The sequence below is a fragment of the Siphateles boraxobius genome, unplaced genomic scaffold (genome assembly GCF_051911475.1).
Source record: "Siphateles boraxobius isolate OS27281-9 unplaced genomic scaffold, OSU_SipBor_1 41, whole genome shotgun sequence".
NCBI classification, from domain to species: Eukaryota; Metazoa; Chordata; class Actinopteri; order Cypriniformes; family Leuciscidae; genus Siphateles; species Siphateles boraxobius.
The window spans coordinates 12,223,010-12,236,235 of record NW_027509042.1 but is presented as its reverse complement, the minus strand read 5'-3'; the positions used below and the strand labels follow the sequence as shown (position 1 = coordinate 12,236,235).

General features: G+C 36.4%; 1 protein-coding gene across 2 annotated transcripts in view; it reads left to right on the top strand.

Annotated features, from left to right (window-relative positions):
• The window catches only part of cyfip1 (cytoplasmic FMR1 interacting protein 1), a 42,386-nt gene that overhangs the window by 14,402 nt on the left and 14,758 nt on the right, over positions 1-13,226 (top strand). For both annotated transcript variants that reach the window (XM_077198441.1, XM_077198442.1), the window contains exons 10-22: positions 13-104; positions 507-624; positions 2,656-2,778; positions 4,873-4,998; positions 5,522-5,688; positions 5,777-5,924; positions 9,879-10,032; positions 10,368-10,524; positions 10,817-10,913; positions 11,040-11,116; positions 11,240-11,348; positions 11,447-11,566; positions 12,049-12,248. In XM_077198441.1, the coding sequence (XP_077054556.1) occupies positions 13-104; positions 507-624; positions 2,656-2,778; positions 4,873-4,998; positions 5,522-5,688; positions 5,777-5,924; positions 9,879-10,032; positions 10,368-10,524; positions 10,817-10,913; positions 11,040-11,116; positions 11,240-11,348; positions 11,447-11,566; positions 12,049-12,248 (1,688 nt within the window). The remainder of the gene's footprint in view (positions 1-12; positions 105-506; positions 625-2,655; positions 2,779-4,872; positions 4,999-5,521; positions 5,689-5,776; positions 5,925-9,878; positions 10,033-10,367; positions 10,525-10,816; positions 10,914-11,039; positions 11,117-11,239; positions 11,349-11,446; positions 11,567-12,048; positions 12,249-13,226) is intronic.

Below are 13,226 nucleotides of genomic sequence, written 5' to 3'. Positions count from 1 at the left end.
TTACCCCTACAGCAATTGCAGGTAGTGCCTTTGTTTGGTGACATGCAGATTGAACTGGCCCGCTATATTAAAACCAGCGCCCACTATGAGGAAAACAAATCCAGGTTAGTGCCCATGCAGGCCATAGTTAAATAGGAACGCTGTTGTTTGCCGATGTCTCTTAGCTTACTATAATTAAAGGAATCGATCACTCAAGATAAAAATCTGCCCTGCCAAAATATAACTTTATCTTTTGGGAAATATAGAAGATATTTTTAACAATGTACTTGTTGGTCTTTTCCAAGAAACTGCAAATTCATCATAAAAGTTTTATAAGTAGTCTATGTCCATGTGCTGTTTTTTTTGTTACATTTGGAAAGAAAAAATGCTAACTGTACACAATTCTGAGTTCCTCTTTTTTTTCTCTTTTTTGTGAAAGAATCAAAATGGTCTATTTAAATATTTGTATGAAGTATTTACTAGATCCTTCCATGTTTTTTAATTGCCTGTCCTCTTCCATCCTCTAGGTGGTCGTGCACATCCGCAGGCAGTAGTCCGCAGTATAATATCTGCGAGCAGATGATTCAAATCCGTGAAGACCATATGCGCTTCATTTCTGAGCTTGCTCGCTACAGCAACAGTGAGGTAAGAGTTTTTTTTCTTCACTTTCTTTCTAAACAAATGCAGTGTAGACTGCAGTCACCATGCACTGACTAATATTGCCATGACGTTGGTGGGGGACAAAATGTCTGTTACCTAATCTGCCAAATGTCTTGCTCTTTCTAAACATAAAGACCCCTGACGAAGGTAGCTCTCAGTTGTTCTCGGAGAACTAACTTCGAAAATATTTTTTTTTGAAAGCAAACCTTTGGCAGCAGTAATCATCCTCAATATTATCAAAACTGCTCCAGACTTTTTGTTAAACATCTGGCCTGATTTGATTTACCTGTAAATTATAGAAACATGTAAAACAAAAAAAATACATTTCAGTTGTCAATGCAATTGTTCACTTGAACTATCAAATTTAAGTATTCTGAAAAATAGATAATAGGTAGGAAGAATTTTTAAAATATAAATATAAAAAAAATATACACACACACACACACACACACACACTGCTAAACAAATTTATTAGACCACCCACCTGTCATAATGAAGAGAAAACTGAAACATAATTAAGAACAAACTGAAACAATTAAATAGTCTTTATTCACACATAATTACCAAAAAACTTGTATTGCGTCCTTTTGGCCTTGATAACAGCTTGCATTCTTGCTGGCATTGTTTTTATGTACAGTACTTTTCCAGTCTCTGTTGTTATTAACTTCCAAATAGTTTTTAGTTGTTCCCAAAGACTTGCTTTTGATTAAACTTTTGTGCTATCTATGTTTAAATCCATTAAATCCACAACTGTTTTCAACACTTATGATAGTAAGACATTTTTATTGAGCACCAAATCACCATATTGGAATGTTTTTTGAGGGATCACGTGTCAGTGTAGCCTGGTTAAAACCAGACCCTTCTCAGTCGTAACTGAGTTAGGGTCTGGGGAAGGTTAATTGACGGCTCATTTCCAAAAGGGCGTCACCAGCGGACGTCGCTCAAATGCTTCTGTGCGCAATTGGATAGACCTAAAACCAATCAGATCGATCGTCATCTTGTAAAGCCCGCCTCAACGTTTGTGATTGGTGCCTCGATTTGGAAAGATTGGAAATGAGTTTGAATGGGCTCTTCGCCAGACTAACTTGCAGAGCAAATATAAATTTGCCGGAAGTTCGTCTGGGTTTTCCCAGGCTAGTGTCAGTGGAGACTGGCTGCTAAAAATTAAGCTTTGTCATCACAGAAATAAATTACATTGTATACATAGTATGGTATACACTAGTACTCTAGTTCTTATAGTAAACCTGATTTTCCTTAGCTAAAATTTTGCCTTGCTTATTGAATGCTGAAAAATCTCTTTCAGAAAAGCACTAATGGTACGGCTTAATGAGAATCAGAAGCTACAGTGACTTGCGCTGCTCTTGGGTTTGTTTTTGCTCATGTGAATAGATTTCAGGAATATTTATTAGCTGTGGGAGGGCGAGCAGCTCTCGGTTCATACAGTATTCTCTTTTCTACGGCTGAATGGTTTCAAAGCTCAATCGCGTCAACTCAAAGTATGCATTCAGAACCACTGGGGTCGGTAGTCTTACAGATGAATATGGAAATGTGAGGGCAGGAGGCCAGCCTGGGTTTGAATTAAGTCATGGCAGCAGCACTGTAATGAGGACACATTGGCAGCCAGAGGACAACTGGGGTCTGCTATCACGGCAACCCAGTGACGAGGAGAAGCGGGGAGGAATTTGTTTGTTCGTTCCACAGCTTTGGTTGTCAGATGCCAGGGGTTTTGACACATTGCTTGTATCTTGTGCTGTCTTGGACTGCTGAAACAAATGCATAGATGCAGGGTTTTGACATTTCCTCATTTGTTTGTTCATTGTTTGCTCCTGTTGGATGCTGCAGGTATCCTGGTGTTTTGTCATTAGCTTGTGTGATGAGATTTCAGTGGTTCATTAATTTGTTCATTTTCTCTGTAATGACAGTAGTTGTGTTAGATGTTATGTTGCTGTTAAACAAACTTGCTGTTTGCAAAAAAAACTTGCTGTTAATTATCGCTTCCTTTTCCCATTTTTGCAGGTGGTGACCGGCTCAGGGCGCCAGGAGTCTCAGAAGACCGACTCTGAATATAGGAAGTTGTTTGATCTTGCTTTGCAGGGCTTGCAGCTGCTCTCTCAGTGGAGTGCTCAGGTCATGGAAGTGGTGAGTGGACTTGTCACACTCATATTTGTGTATGTGAACACCACCGAGAGAAACTTTTGATAAAAAGTAATGATTATGTGGGTGACGCATGGCTGGATTCATGCTGCTCATCAATATATCTGCATAATAAAAGCAGCAAAAATCACTCAAAAGTAGTCCAATTATTGTATAACTTTCTTGAAATGGAATAAAGTTTTGTGTAAAGTGTTTAGAGTTAAATTTTGAGATTCAGATTTGTTGAAGCTGTGGACACATGTGCTAGCAGTAGAGATTTGTATGGAGCCCCTAAAGGGACATGTTGAAAATTATGAGATGGGAGGAACAATTATACGTCAATGCCTTTGCATTCTCACGCAATATGTTTGCCCCCCCCCGCCCCCCCCCAAAAAAAATAAAAATAAAATAAAATAAACTTGGCGTTCGTTGGTAAAACCTTTAAGACCCCCTAGAAACTTTTGCGAGTGAACACAAAAGCATTGAAATATATTTGTTCCTCCCATCTAATTTTTTCTTCTACACCATGTCCCTTTAAGGACTCCGTAGATTTGCATACAAGGAGGTACAAAACTTTGAGACCACACTGAAAATCTGGGATACAAAAACTAATGCTATGTATATTTTGTTGTATATTTGGGCATATAATGAAATACTACATTTTGTATCAAATAAAAAATAACATTATTAATTTTTTTAAGTCAATATATGCACAATATATGAAAACTGTTTAAAACCAGTATAGCATAGTGCTATTATGAATTCACAAAGGCTGTGATTTAATTAAATATATTTAATACAGTGAGCGCTATAATTATTTGCATGCATGTAGGTTACGTGCATCTCACAGGTCCGTTCACAATAAATGCTGCTCCATGTTATCATTTACGTGCGGTTAGCACATCTCATTGTAAAGAACTGGCCAAATATTAAAGATTAAGTGAACATGTCATTTGGCCAATATTAAACAATAAAGTGTAACAACAATTACATGGCCTTTGGCACCCTTTAAAGGCATTTATTGTAACACATAATGTACCTAAGTTGATTGTTTATATTATGTATATTATATTATGTATTTTTAACAATGTTGTTCTATAAAACCATATAATTACTTGCTCTTGATACTTTATTTGAACCAAAAATTATTGCCTCTTGTTATTATATATGTATTTTAAGTAATCTTAAAGGCTGTTGTTTGCTTTGGTCTATTTTTATTACCATACAAAAAGTTCCAATTACTTCCAAAAACGATAGACTGATTACTCTATTGCCAAAATCATTGTTAGTGACAGCCCTACTCTCAACTGTCTCAAATAGACTAAACTATCTTCTTTGTCCTTTGTTGTTTGATTAACATTAAAAACAGACAGCAGCAGGAATATTAGGCGGCTGTCACTTTAAGACCTAATGCCCGCAGCAAATATAATGTGACATGCGTTTTATTTCTCAATTGTTTACATTTACCTAAGACATAACCGACAATGTGTACGAGGTGGGCATTTTGACATTGTTTTGTGTGAATTTGTCCGTTCAAGCGCAAGCAGACATGAAAGAGGCTTTCTGGGTGGTCAAAGTACCAAATTCAGTTATCTCGCTTTAAATTGGCAAAAAATTGGTAGCCTGTTGCACTCACAAAAGACTGACTAACCTCCAATTTTCAGTAGCATCAACCCACCCATTACAGACAAAGATCTTGAACCTCATTCATTGAGTAGACCTGACCAGACCTATGTTCTTTCTCTTTCTTCCACAAGGCCATCAATGTTTTCACCTTTGATTTTAATCATTCACTTTAATAATCAGTTCTAGCTATGCTTTTTCTTTCTTTCTTGGAACCGACATTCCAAACTAAACACTCCATACTGGCAGTCTCATGAAATATTGTTGCCATGGAAACAGCCTGCAACAAGTCCTTTCTTTGCAATTAGTAAAATGGATTTTGATATTTGTAGCTAATTAGGTTGGAGATAGAGATGGACCATAGTTTCTGAAATTTGTTTATTGATGTTGAGGTTTATTTAAGCAGCATTGAAAATATAGAATAAACATCATAAGCAATTATACATGAAAGATTGTCAAATGTTTTCTTTTTTGCAGTATTCCTGGAAATTGGTGCACCCTACAGACAAATACTCCAACAAAGAATGCCCAGATAATGCTGAGGAGTATGAACGTGCCACCAGGTACAACTACACCAGCGAGGAGAAATTTGCTCTGGTGGAGGTCAGTACACCTGCAGGGCCAAATCTCAATTAACAATTAATTCAAGTGTCCTTGAATTATAATTTTTTAATAATTAATTATAAAGAACATTGTTATTTTCATTTTATTTCAAATTAAAATGAATTATTTTTGTATTTAATTCTTTTTATCATTTCTTTAGAATGCCTAAAATTCAGTATCAAACTCTGTGTAGGCTTGTGTTTTGAATTAGCCTCATGAATCCTCTCTGAATTAAAGAGATAGTTCACCCAAAAATGAAAAAATTCTGTCAGTATTTATTCACCCTCATGTTGTTCCAACCCCGTAAGACCTTCGTTCATCCTCGGAACACAAATTAAGATATTTTTGATTAAATCTGAGAGCTGGATCGCTCCTCCATAGGCTTCTATGGGATTGAATTGAATTGACAATCAATGATGAAATGTTTGTTAATCCGTGTCAATTGTTTAGTGTATCCAAAGTAACTCAGTCAGTCTTCATTTTCCAGTTCTCTGTCTGAATGTGCTTCTGTCGTCTTGTTTAGGTCATTGCGATGATAAAGGGCCTGCAGGTGCTAATGGGCCGAATGGAAAGCGTGTTCAACCATGCAATCCGTCACACCATCTATTCAGCTCTGCAAGACTTTGCCCAGATCACACTCAGAGAACCGCTGCGTCAGGCTATCAAGAGGAAGAAGAACGTCGTCCAGAGGTACAACAGAGCAACAAACCGGATGATATTTCTGTCTGACTGCTCTAGTGGTTTAAGTCTTTGTAAGCTGACAGTGATGTTGTTCCAGTGTCCTCCAGGCGATCCGTAAGACCATATGTGATTGGGAGTCGGGCAGAGAGCCACATAATGACCCAGCGCTGCGGGGCGAGAAGGACCCTAAAGGGGGATTTGATATCAAAGTTCCTCGTCGTGCCGTGGGACCCTCCAGCACTCAAGTATGCGACTCTCCAATTTCCAGTTTCTATACCATATAAAGGACAGAAACATGCTCTGCACAAATACAGAAAATGTAGCAACCCCATTATACATGCATAACATTTTTTCTTACAGTGGTGGTAACAAACCTCAGAACTCAAGGGGGCAACAGAGTTATCCTCAAATGCATGTAGTTTATGATTTCCTCCACTCTGAATGCAACAGCATGTGACATTTATATTGCATCGACATCGAGTCGATTGGGGTCATGTATTTATGTAGAGTATGTTTCAGGCTGAGGAAATTGATACATTTATTTTTTTGCTGCTGATGCCTTTTTCGCTACTAAGTCCAAAAGCTGTACTCGCTGATTTCAGATTAGCTACACAGGGTGTCCGCGGGTCCTTAAAAAAAACTCATAAAAAGTCTTAAATTAGATTTTAAAAATGTAAGGTCTTAAAAAGTCTTATTTTTACTTATGAAAGGTCTTAAATTTTCGCTGGCAATTTGACTTAGACATATCTAAATGTTTTCCAAATTAAAACTTTCTAATTAGCATACTTTTTTATTTATTATTCGTTCTTTGTGGATTTGCTCGTTCACGTGACATTGCGCGTCACATTCGCGCCAGCATTACGTCTGTCTCCTGCACGCGAAACAGCAGGAGAGGAGAAAAAAGCTGGTTAATTTCAGTTCAATTGTAGTTTCATTCTTTGTGCGTAGTGGTGTGTGATGTGTATTGTCTATTATGATATTGTAATCATTGTTTTACTTTAACGTTAACTATGTACGAGGGCGCACTGCGAGCTGACATCTGTCTCTCATGCTTGCTTTCACTGCGTGATGTGTCAGTGCATTTATAGGTATGTTCCACTGATCTATATAGAATGTCATTCTATGTAGATCAGTGGTATCTTCCCTAATAGACGTATAAAGTTTTTGTATTTTATATATCATGTTGTTATCATACAATATTACATCAGCAAGAGGGCTGTTTTCCCGTGCACAATAGCAAATATGATATTTATTTTATATAACAGTTAAATTAACATTGTGAGTTACATTTTATAAACAATATTGTCAATATTGTTTGTTTTCCCCTTTATTTCGCTGACGAGAATTTCAAAATGAAACCGTAGCAGAGTGTCAATGCAAAAGACAGCGATGATTTCTTGACTGAAATCCGCGTTTTGAACGAATCATTTTAACGATTCAATGAATAATCACTTGCACTTCCTGAATGAATCGGCCGTTTGAACAAATCGGTTGAATGAGTGACTCCCTGAGACAGTGACTTGCGTTTCACATTTAAAGTACCTTGTAATTAAAATGTTACAATTATAAATCAGTTAATATTTAAATATTGAATTAAGAATTGAAGAATTGAAAGAATTGAATATCTCATAGCTTTATTTATGCAATTGTAAATGGAGTGTAAATAATGCCAGTTCTGATGTCTCCTCTGCACTGCAAAGATGGATTTTGATTTAATGATTTAATTTAACTGGTAACAGTGGTATTGTGTTATTATTCTAATATCATTTAATTTGAATGTTAGAATTTGACATAAAGGGTGATGCATACCCCTAAGTAAAAAAAAATGGGTGAAAATGCCCCTGGAACTCAATTTAAGGTTGCAAATATTGCCCTTTAATAAATTTTTTTAATTTATTTCACTACTGTGAACTGACCACTGCATAGAATATGAAAAATATGAATAATATACCTTCGTGAGTCAGCTGTCAACAACAGGCCTAAACGAGCCATGGTACCAGTACACAAACACAATCAGTAATATATTCTCTAATTATCATCAACAAAACTTTGAAAATATTGAGACATAATTTTGTCAATATTGCGCACCCCTAATGTAAGGTATTAATTTTGATTTCTTCAGGTCTTAAAAAGGTCTTAAAAAGCCTTCAATTTGACTTTAAAAAGTGTGCAGATACCCTGCTACATATCATCACCTCATCCCATTTTCACCTTATAACAACCCCTTATCTGAAACAATCTAACAAGTCATACTGCTATCTGTTTTTCAACCTGTTATACACACACACACACACACACACACACACACACACACACACACACACACACACACACACACACACACACACACACACACACACACACACACACACACACACACACACACACACACACACACACACACAGTCGCACATGCTCTGCCAGTCATTCAGAAGAGATTGTAATCTTTCGCTAGCTTCTGCCGCATATATTGCATGAAGCACAGTTGAATCCAATGTGCCGTGGAAGGGTGTTGTATTGAATGTCAATAGCTCCTCGGGGATTTGAGCTGTAATCGGTGATGCCTCTCAACATGATCTCAGTGCTTTGCTATTGCCATTTTTTGAGAGATTCATACATGCGCCATGATTTCCGTTCGTGAATGATTAAAATGATCTCCACGATCTGCTTTTGAAAAAATATTGACGTATCATGCTACAGTGCATTCTATCAGCTTTTTTTTTTCATAAACAGTCGGTTATCGCAAGTGAATGTAAACAGGAGAAAACCAGTTGCGTGTCTGTATATTAGATCTGTGCTTTAAATTGACAGCAGCCTAATAAACCTGTCTTTTGTTGTTTTATTAACATTAATGACAAGCGTGTGTATTATCTTTACATTTATTCAATTTTACTTGAATACTACTGTTAAATGCACAAAAAATAAACCACTGTTTATTTCATTTGTTTATCATATTGTATTTGTATTTTTAATAACAAAGGTAAAATAATGAAAAATATTTTCATCTTCGATCACCCTTACTTTGAACTAAACGGTCTATCATTCGTTTTTGTTACCTAGTAAGGCAACATTTTTTAGTTTGACTTTACTGCTCAATCACTTGCAAAATATTAAAACCAACATGAAAATATCGTGATATGACATTTTTGCCGTATCGCCCACCCCTACTCTGAAGCAAAATTTGGGCTTCGCTGATGCCTTCGTATTAAATTAAACCTTGTGATGAAAAGTGGGAGAATGCCTGTCCTGCTCCAACCGACCAACTTTCATTGAGAGGAATTGGAATGCCAGTGGATAGTTTATTATTATAGACCTCCTTACATAGATTATTTTTATTATTATTTTCTATTTATTAATTTGTACTGATTGTATTTTTGGGGTTCTCATTAATGTGTATTAAATAAATATGTTTAGTGTTATTATATATATTACTTTAACATATATAGGATATTTCATTCTACTTTTAAAAACTGGTCATAAGGCACGAGATTAATTGCAATTTTAGTCCATTGGAACCACTATTATGAAATAAATCTGCATTTAGTATTCTGTGTAAACAAGAGAACTCTTAATATCAGATACACGCCAAATTTAATAAGAAAATAATTTCCAGAAAATATTTTATCAGTTTTCTTTAGTACTATCCAACTATTTGATTTTTTTGGAAACAATGATATAATTTAGTTGCTTTTATAATATATTTTATTTTTATAATATATTATATAATATATATTATATATTATATATGTAGCTGCCTATATATTTTAGGAAGGTTGCCTCTCACAAGAGGATCATATTTGAGGGACCTGCATCAAAAAGTTTGAAAATCCCTGTCTTATATTATGAACAGGGCAATTTGACCCAAACAATGACTCTCTCAGTATTTTAATACATTGTCACACGGACACTCATACACACACAATTCCAGATGGAATCCAAGGGCAGAGATACAGACAAGTCCTTTGATACCTGGCTGAAATGTCCAGGGAGGCTTTGACACTTGTATGACCTCCATCAGCACATTAATGCACTTAGACCAGAATGCAATAGACAACCCCCCACCTGTGTCGAGATGTCGAGAGCAGAATGATGATGTGAATCTTGTCTGTTGAGGAGTGGCTGTGCTTAGTAAAGATGTCCAACTTTGAATCAGAGACTAAATGTCCTTTCATCTGCTGCTTCTTTCTGTTCCTCTATAGCTGTATATGGTCAGGACGATGCTGGAGTCTTTGGTCGCTGATAAGAGCGGCTCAAAGAAGACTCTGCGCAGTAGTCTTGAGGGACCGACCATCCTGGACATAGAGAAATTCCATCGCGAATCATTCTTCTACACTCATCTGCTCAACTTCAGTGGTAAGGAACAGGCTAAATGCCTGTCCTCCCCAAATGTGTTGTTCACCCTTTCATGTACAGTAAAACTGTACATGAAAAATGTGGAATTATCATTATTTTAGTGTCCACCTATATGACTATACTATTTTAACCAAACCTTTTTTGCATACCACTATGCACCAATACTTGTTATCTCTGATAAATCATTTATAATAAACATAGCAGCGTTCCATTACAAATTAAGAATTGTCCATTTTGATTTCATGGTGACTTAGTTTATGGGGCCAGTCTATTTAGTTGAATTTGGTCAGACGGTATTAATGTTTTGTCTCTTATGCATGCGTGTTGTGTTGCAGAGACACTGCAGCAGTGCTGTGATTTGTCCCAGCTCTGGTTCCGCGAGTTCTTTCTGGAGCTCACAATGGGCCGCCGCATCCAGTTTCCCATTGAGATGTCCATGCCTTGGATCCTCACTGACCACATCCTCGAGATTAAAGAGGCCTCTATGATGGAGTGAGAACAAAACATTACATTTTGGTAACACTTAAGTGTCCTTGTTACGGACTTTGCATGTACTTACTACAGTAAGTACAGTAAATTATGCATAATCGCATGCAACTAACCCAAAACCAAACCCTAACGCTATAGTTAGTGCATGTTAATTAATATTACTCAGTATGTAAATGTATAATTACACTGTAACAAGAACACCTTAAAAATAAAGTGTGATAAAGTTTTTTAGTACATGAATTGCCATGGTATATGTGCAAAAAAATATGCTTATAAGTCTGCCTGATGTACACAGGTACGTGTTGTATTCACTGGATCTGTATAACGACAGCGCACACTACGCTCTCACAAAGTTTAAAAAGCAGTTCCTTTATGATGAGATTGAAGCTGAGGTAAAATTCTATTGACCCTCTACATTCATTCTAAAAAAATCATTAAATCAGTTATTACATTTTGCATTTAATCTGCTTTAATGTTCTTTTAAGTGATTATGCGTCTGGATTTTTTCTTTCTCTCAGGTGAATCTCTGCTTTGACCAGTTTGTCTACAAACTTGCTGATCAAATTTTTGCCTACTACAAGATTCTTGCCGGAAGGTAAGTCTGTCTGTGAAAATTTCATTTTCAGGACAAATATGAAACAATTTTTCTGTTGTAATGTAAGTAACTGTGGGGACTTAAAGTTTCTTTTATTTTCTTTAACACGATTTCTCTCTGTAGTCTCCTTCTGGATAAGAGACTAAGAGCTGAATGTAAGAATCAAGGTGCCAACATCTCGTGGCCTTCCTCCAATCGTTACGAGACGCTGCTCAAACAGAGACATGTACAGGTAAGAATGGCCACTTTTCTGTTCGATTACATATTCATTTCTGTTTATTAATGCTGTTCTTAAGTCCGCTTATCTTTTTTTGCCCTTTTCTCTGGCAGCTCCTTGGACGATCAATCGACTTGAACCGTCTGATCACCCAGCGAGTGTCCTCTGCGCTTTACAAATCTCTAGAGCTGGCCATCAACCGCTTTGAGAGCGAGGACCTTACTTCCATCATGGTGCCTTATCCTTCAAGTGTTTTTATTGAAACATGCATTTGTAATTTTTCTCTTACTGAGACCTTGAATTTGCTCAGCTGGTTTTAGCTGTGGTTTAACTGTGTTTTTACCTGAAGTTGCCTGTTCAGGTTTTCTAATGAAAGAGAGGTTGCTTTCATAGTAGAATTGAAATTCAGTGCAGCAGAAATAATTCCCTGGCTCTGTCAGAGAGTGAATCGTTTTATTAATATTTGCTTCCTGTATGTGTGTGTGTGTGTGTGTGTGTGCATGAATGTATAGACATTGGGCGTCTGATTGTGACGCAGCATTTTAAAATGCCATGAAATTGTTCTAAGGCTCATTATTGGTTTTCATACAAATGTTTTCAGAAGTCTGCGTTTGCTTGAATGTTATAGACATGCATTGTGTGGAAACATCATTGTTGTGTCAAAACGTGAGAGGGCTTTTTTTCAGTCGCTCTTTCTCTCTTTGTCTATGATCAGGAGTTAGAGGGTTTGCTGGATATAAACCGGATGACCCACAAGCTCCTCAGTAAGTATTTGACACTGGACAGTATCGACACCATGTTTCGCGAGGCAAACCACAACGTATCCGCACCCTATGGCAGAATCACTCTGCATGTCTTCTGGGAACTCAACTATGACTTCTTGCCCAACTACTGTTACAACGGCTCCACGAACAGGTGGGTCAGCCCATCACCCTCACCCCCCGAAATGTTGAAATTATAAGAAATTTGTTTTTTGTTTTTAGTTAAATATATTATTAAATATAAATACTAAAAATAATCATGCAGTTTCTACTAATCTTTACTGATGTGGTTGTGCAATAATCTAATTGTATAATGTCATAAATGGATAGCATTTCAACAGCTATAATTATGTAGACATTCAGGATTCAGCTGTTGTGAAATATATTCATTCATCCATCCATATTTCATTTAAACAGAAGTAAATGAGATTAAAAGTCAAATTGCAAAGAACATTTCTTTCATCACTCGTCAAAAAACCAGACGCCCAAGACACTTAAATCAAGATGGAGCATTGCTTTTATCTTTAGTTTTAGAGAATGGTTAATTGAGTTATTTCATTAGTTATTGATAGTCAGTCTATGCTTAAATGTGAATAATCAAACGATATGATTGAAATGTCTGTTTTATTTTAATCAGGAAAGGACTGTTATTTTCCAGAAGTGTTTTTCCACACTTAAGATACACTCTTGTACACAGATTTTTGTTTGCAGCTTTTGATAAGTGTGTATTCTGCAGCAATTTGATGCAAATCAATCACCTTTGTAATCTTTTTTTCTGCAAATTGTCTACTTTTTGCTGTTATATCCATCATTTTTTCTTTTCTCATCTCTTTTATTGTTGAATAATTGTCGAACACGATCATTTAAAAAGATACACTCTGACCCAAATATCAAATATGACAGCAGAGAGAAAAAGAAACAGCTTTGTAAGGATCCATAGTGAGGTGGGAAATATTTCTATGACTAAACTGTGAGCTCTTCAAGATGGAGTATATGGACGTGATGTTCAGGTAGGTTGAATGTGGGATGAAAAGACTAAAGCCATTTTACACTGTCTGGTTGAGGTAGTTTTAACATTTTGTGGCTTTCAGGGGAGATAGAGCTGTTGATATCTGACAAATTCATCATAAGT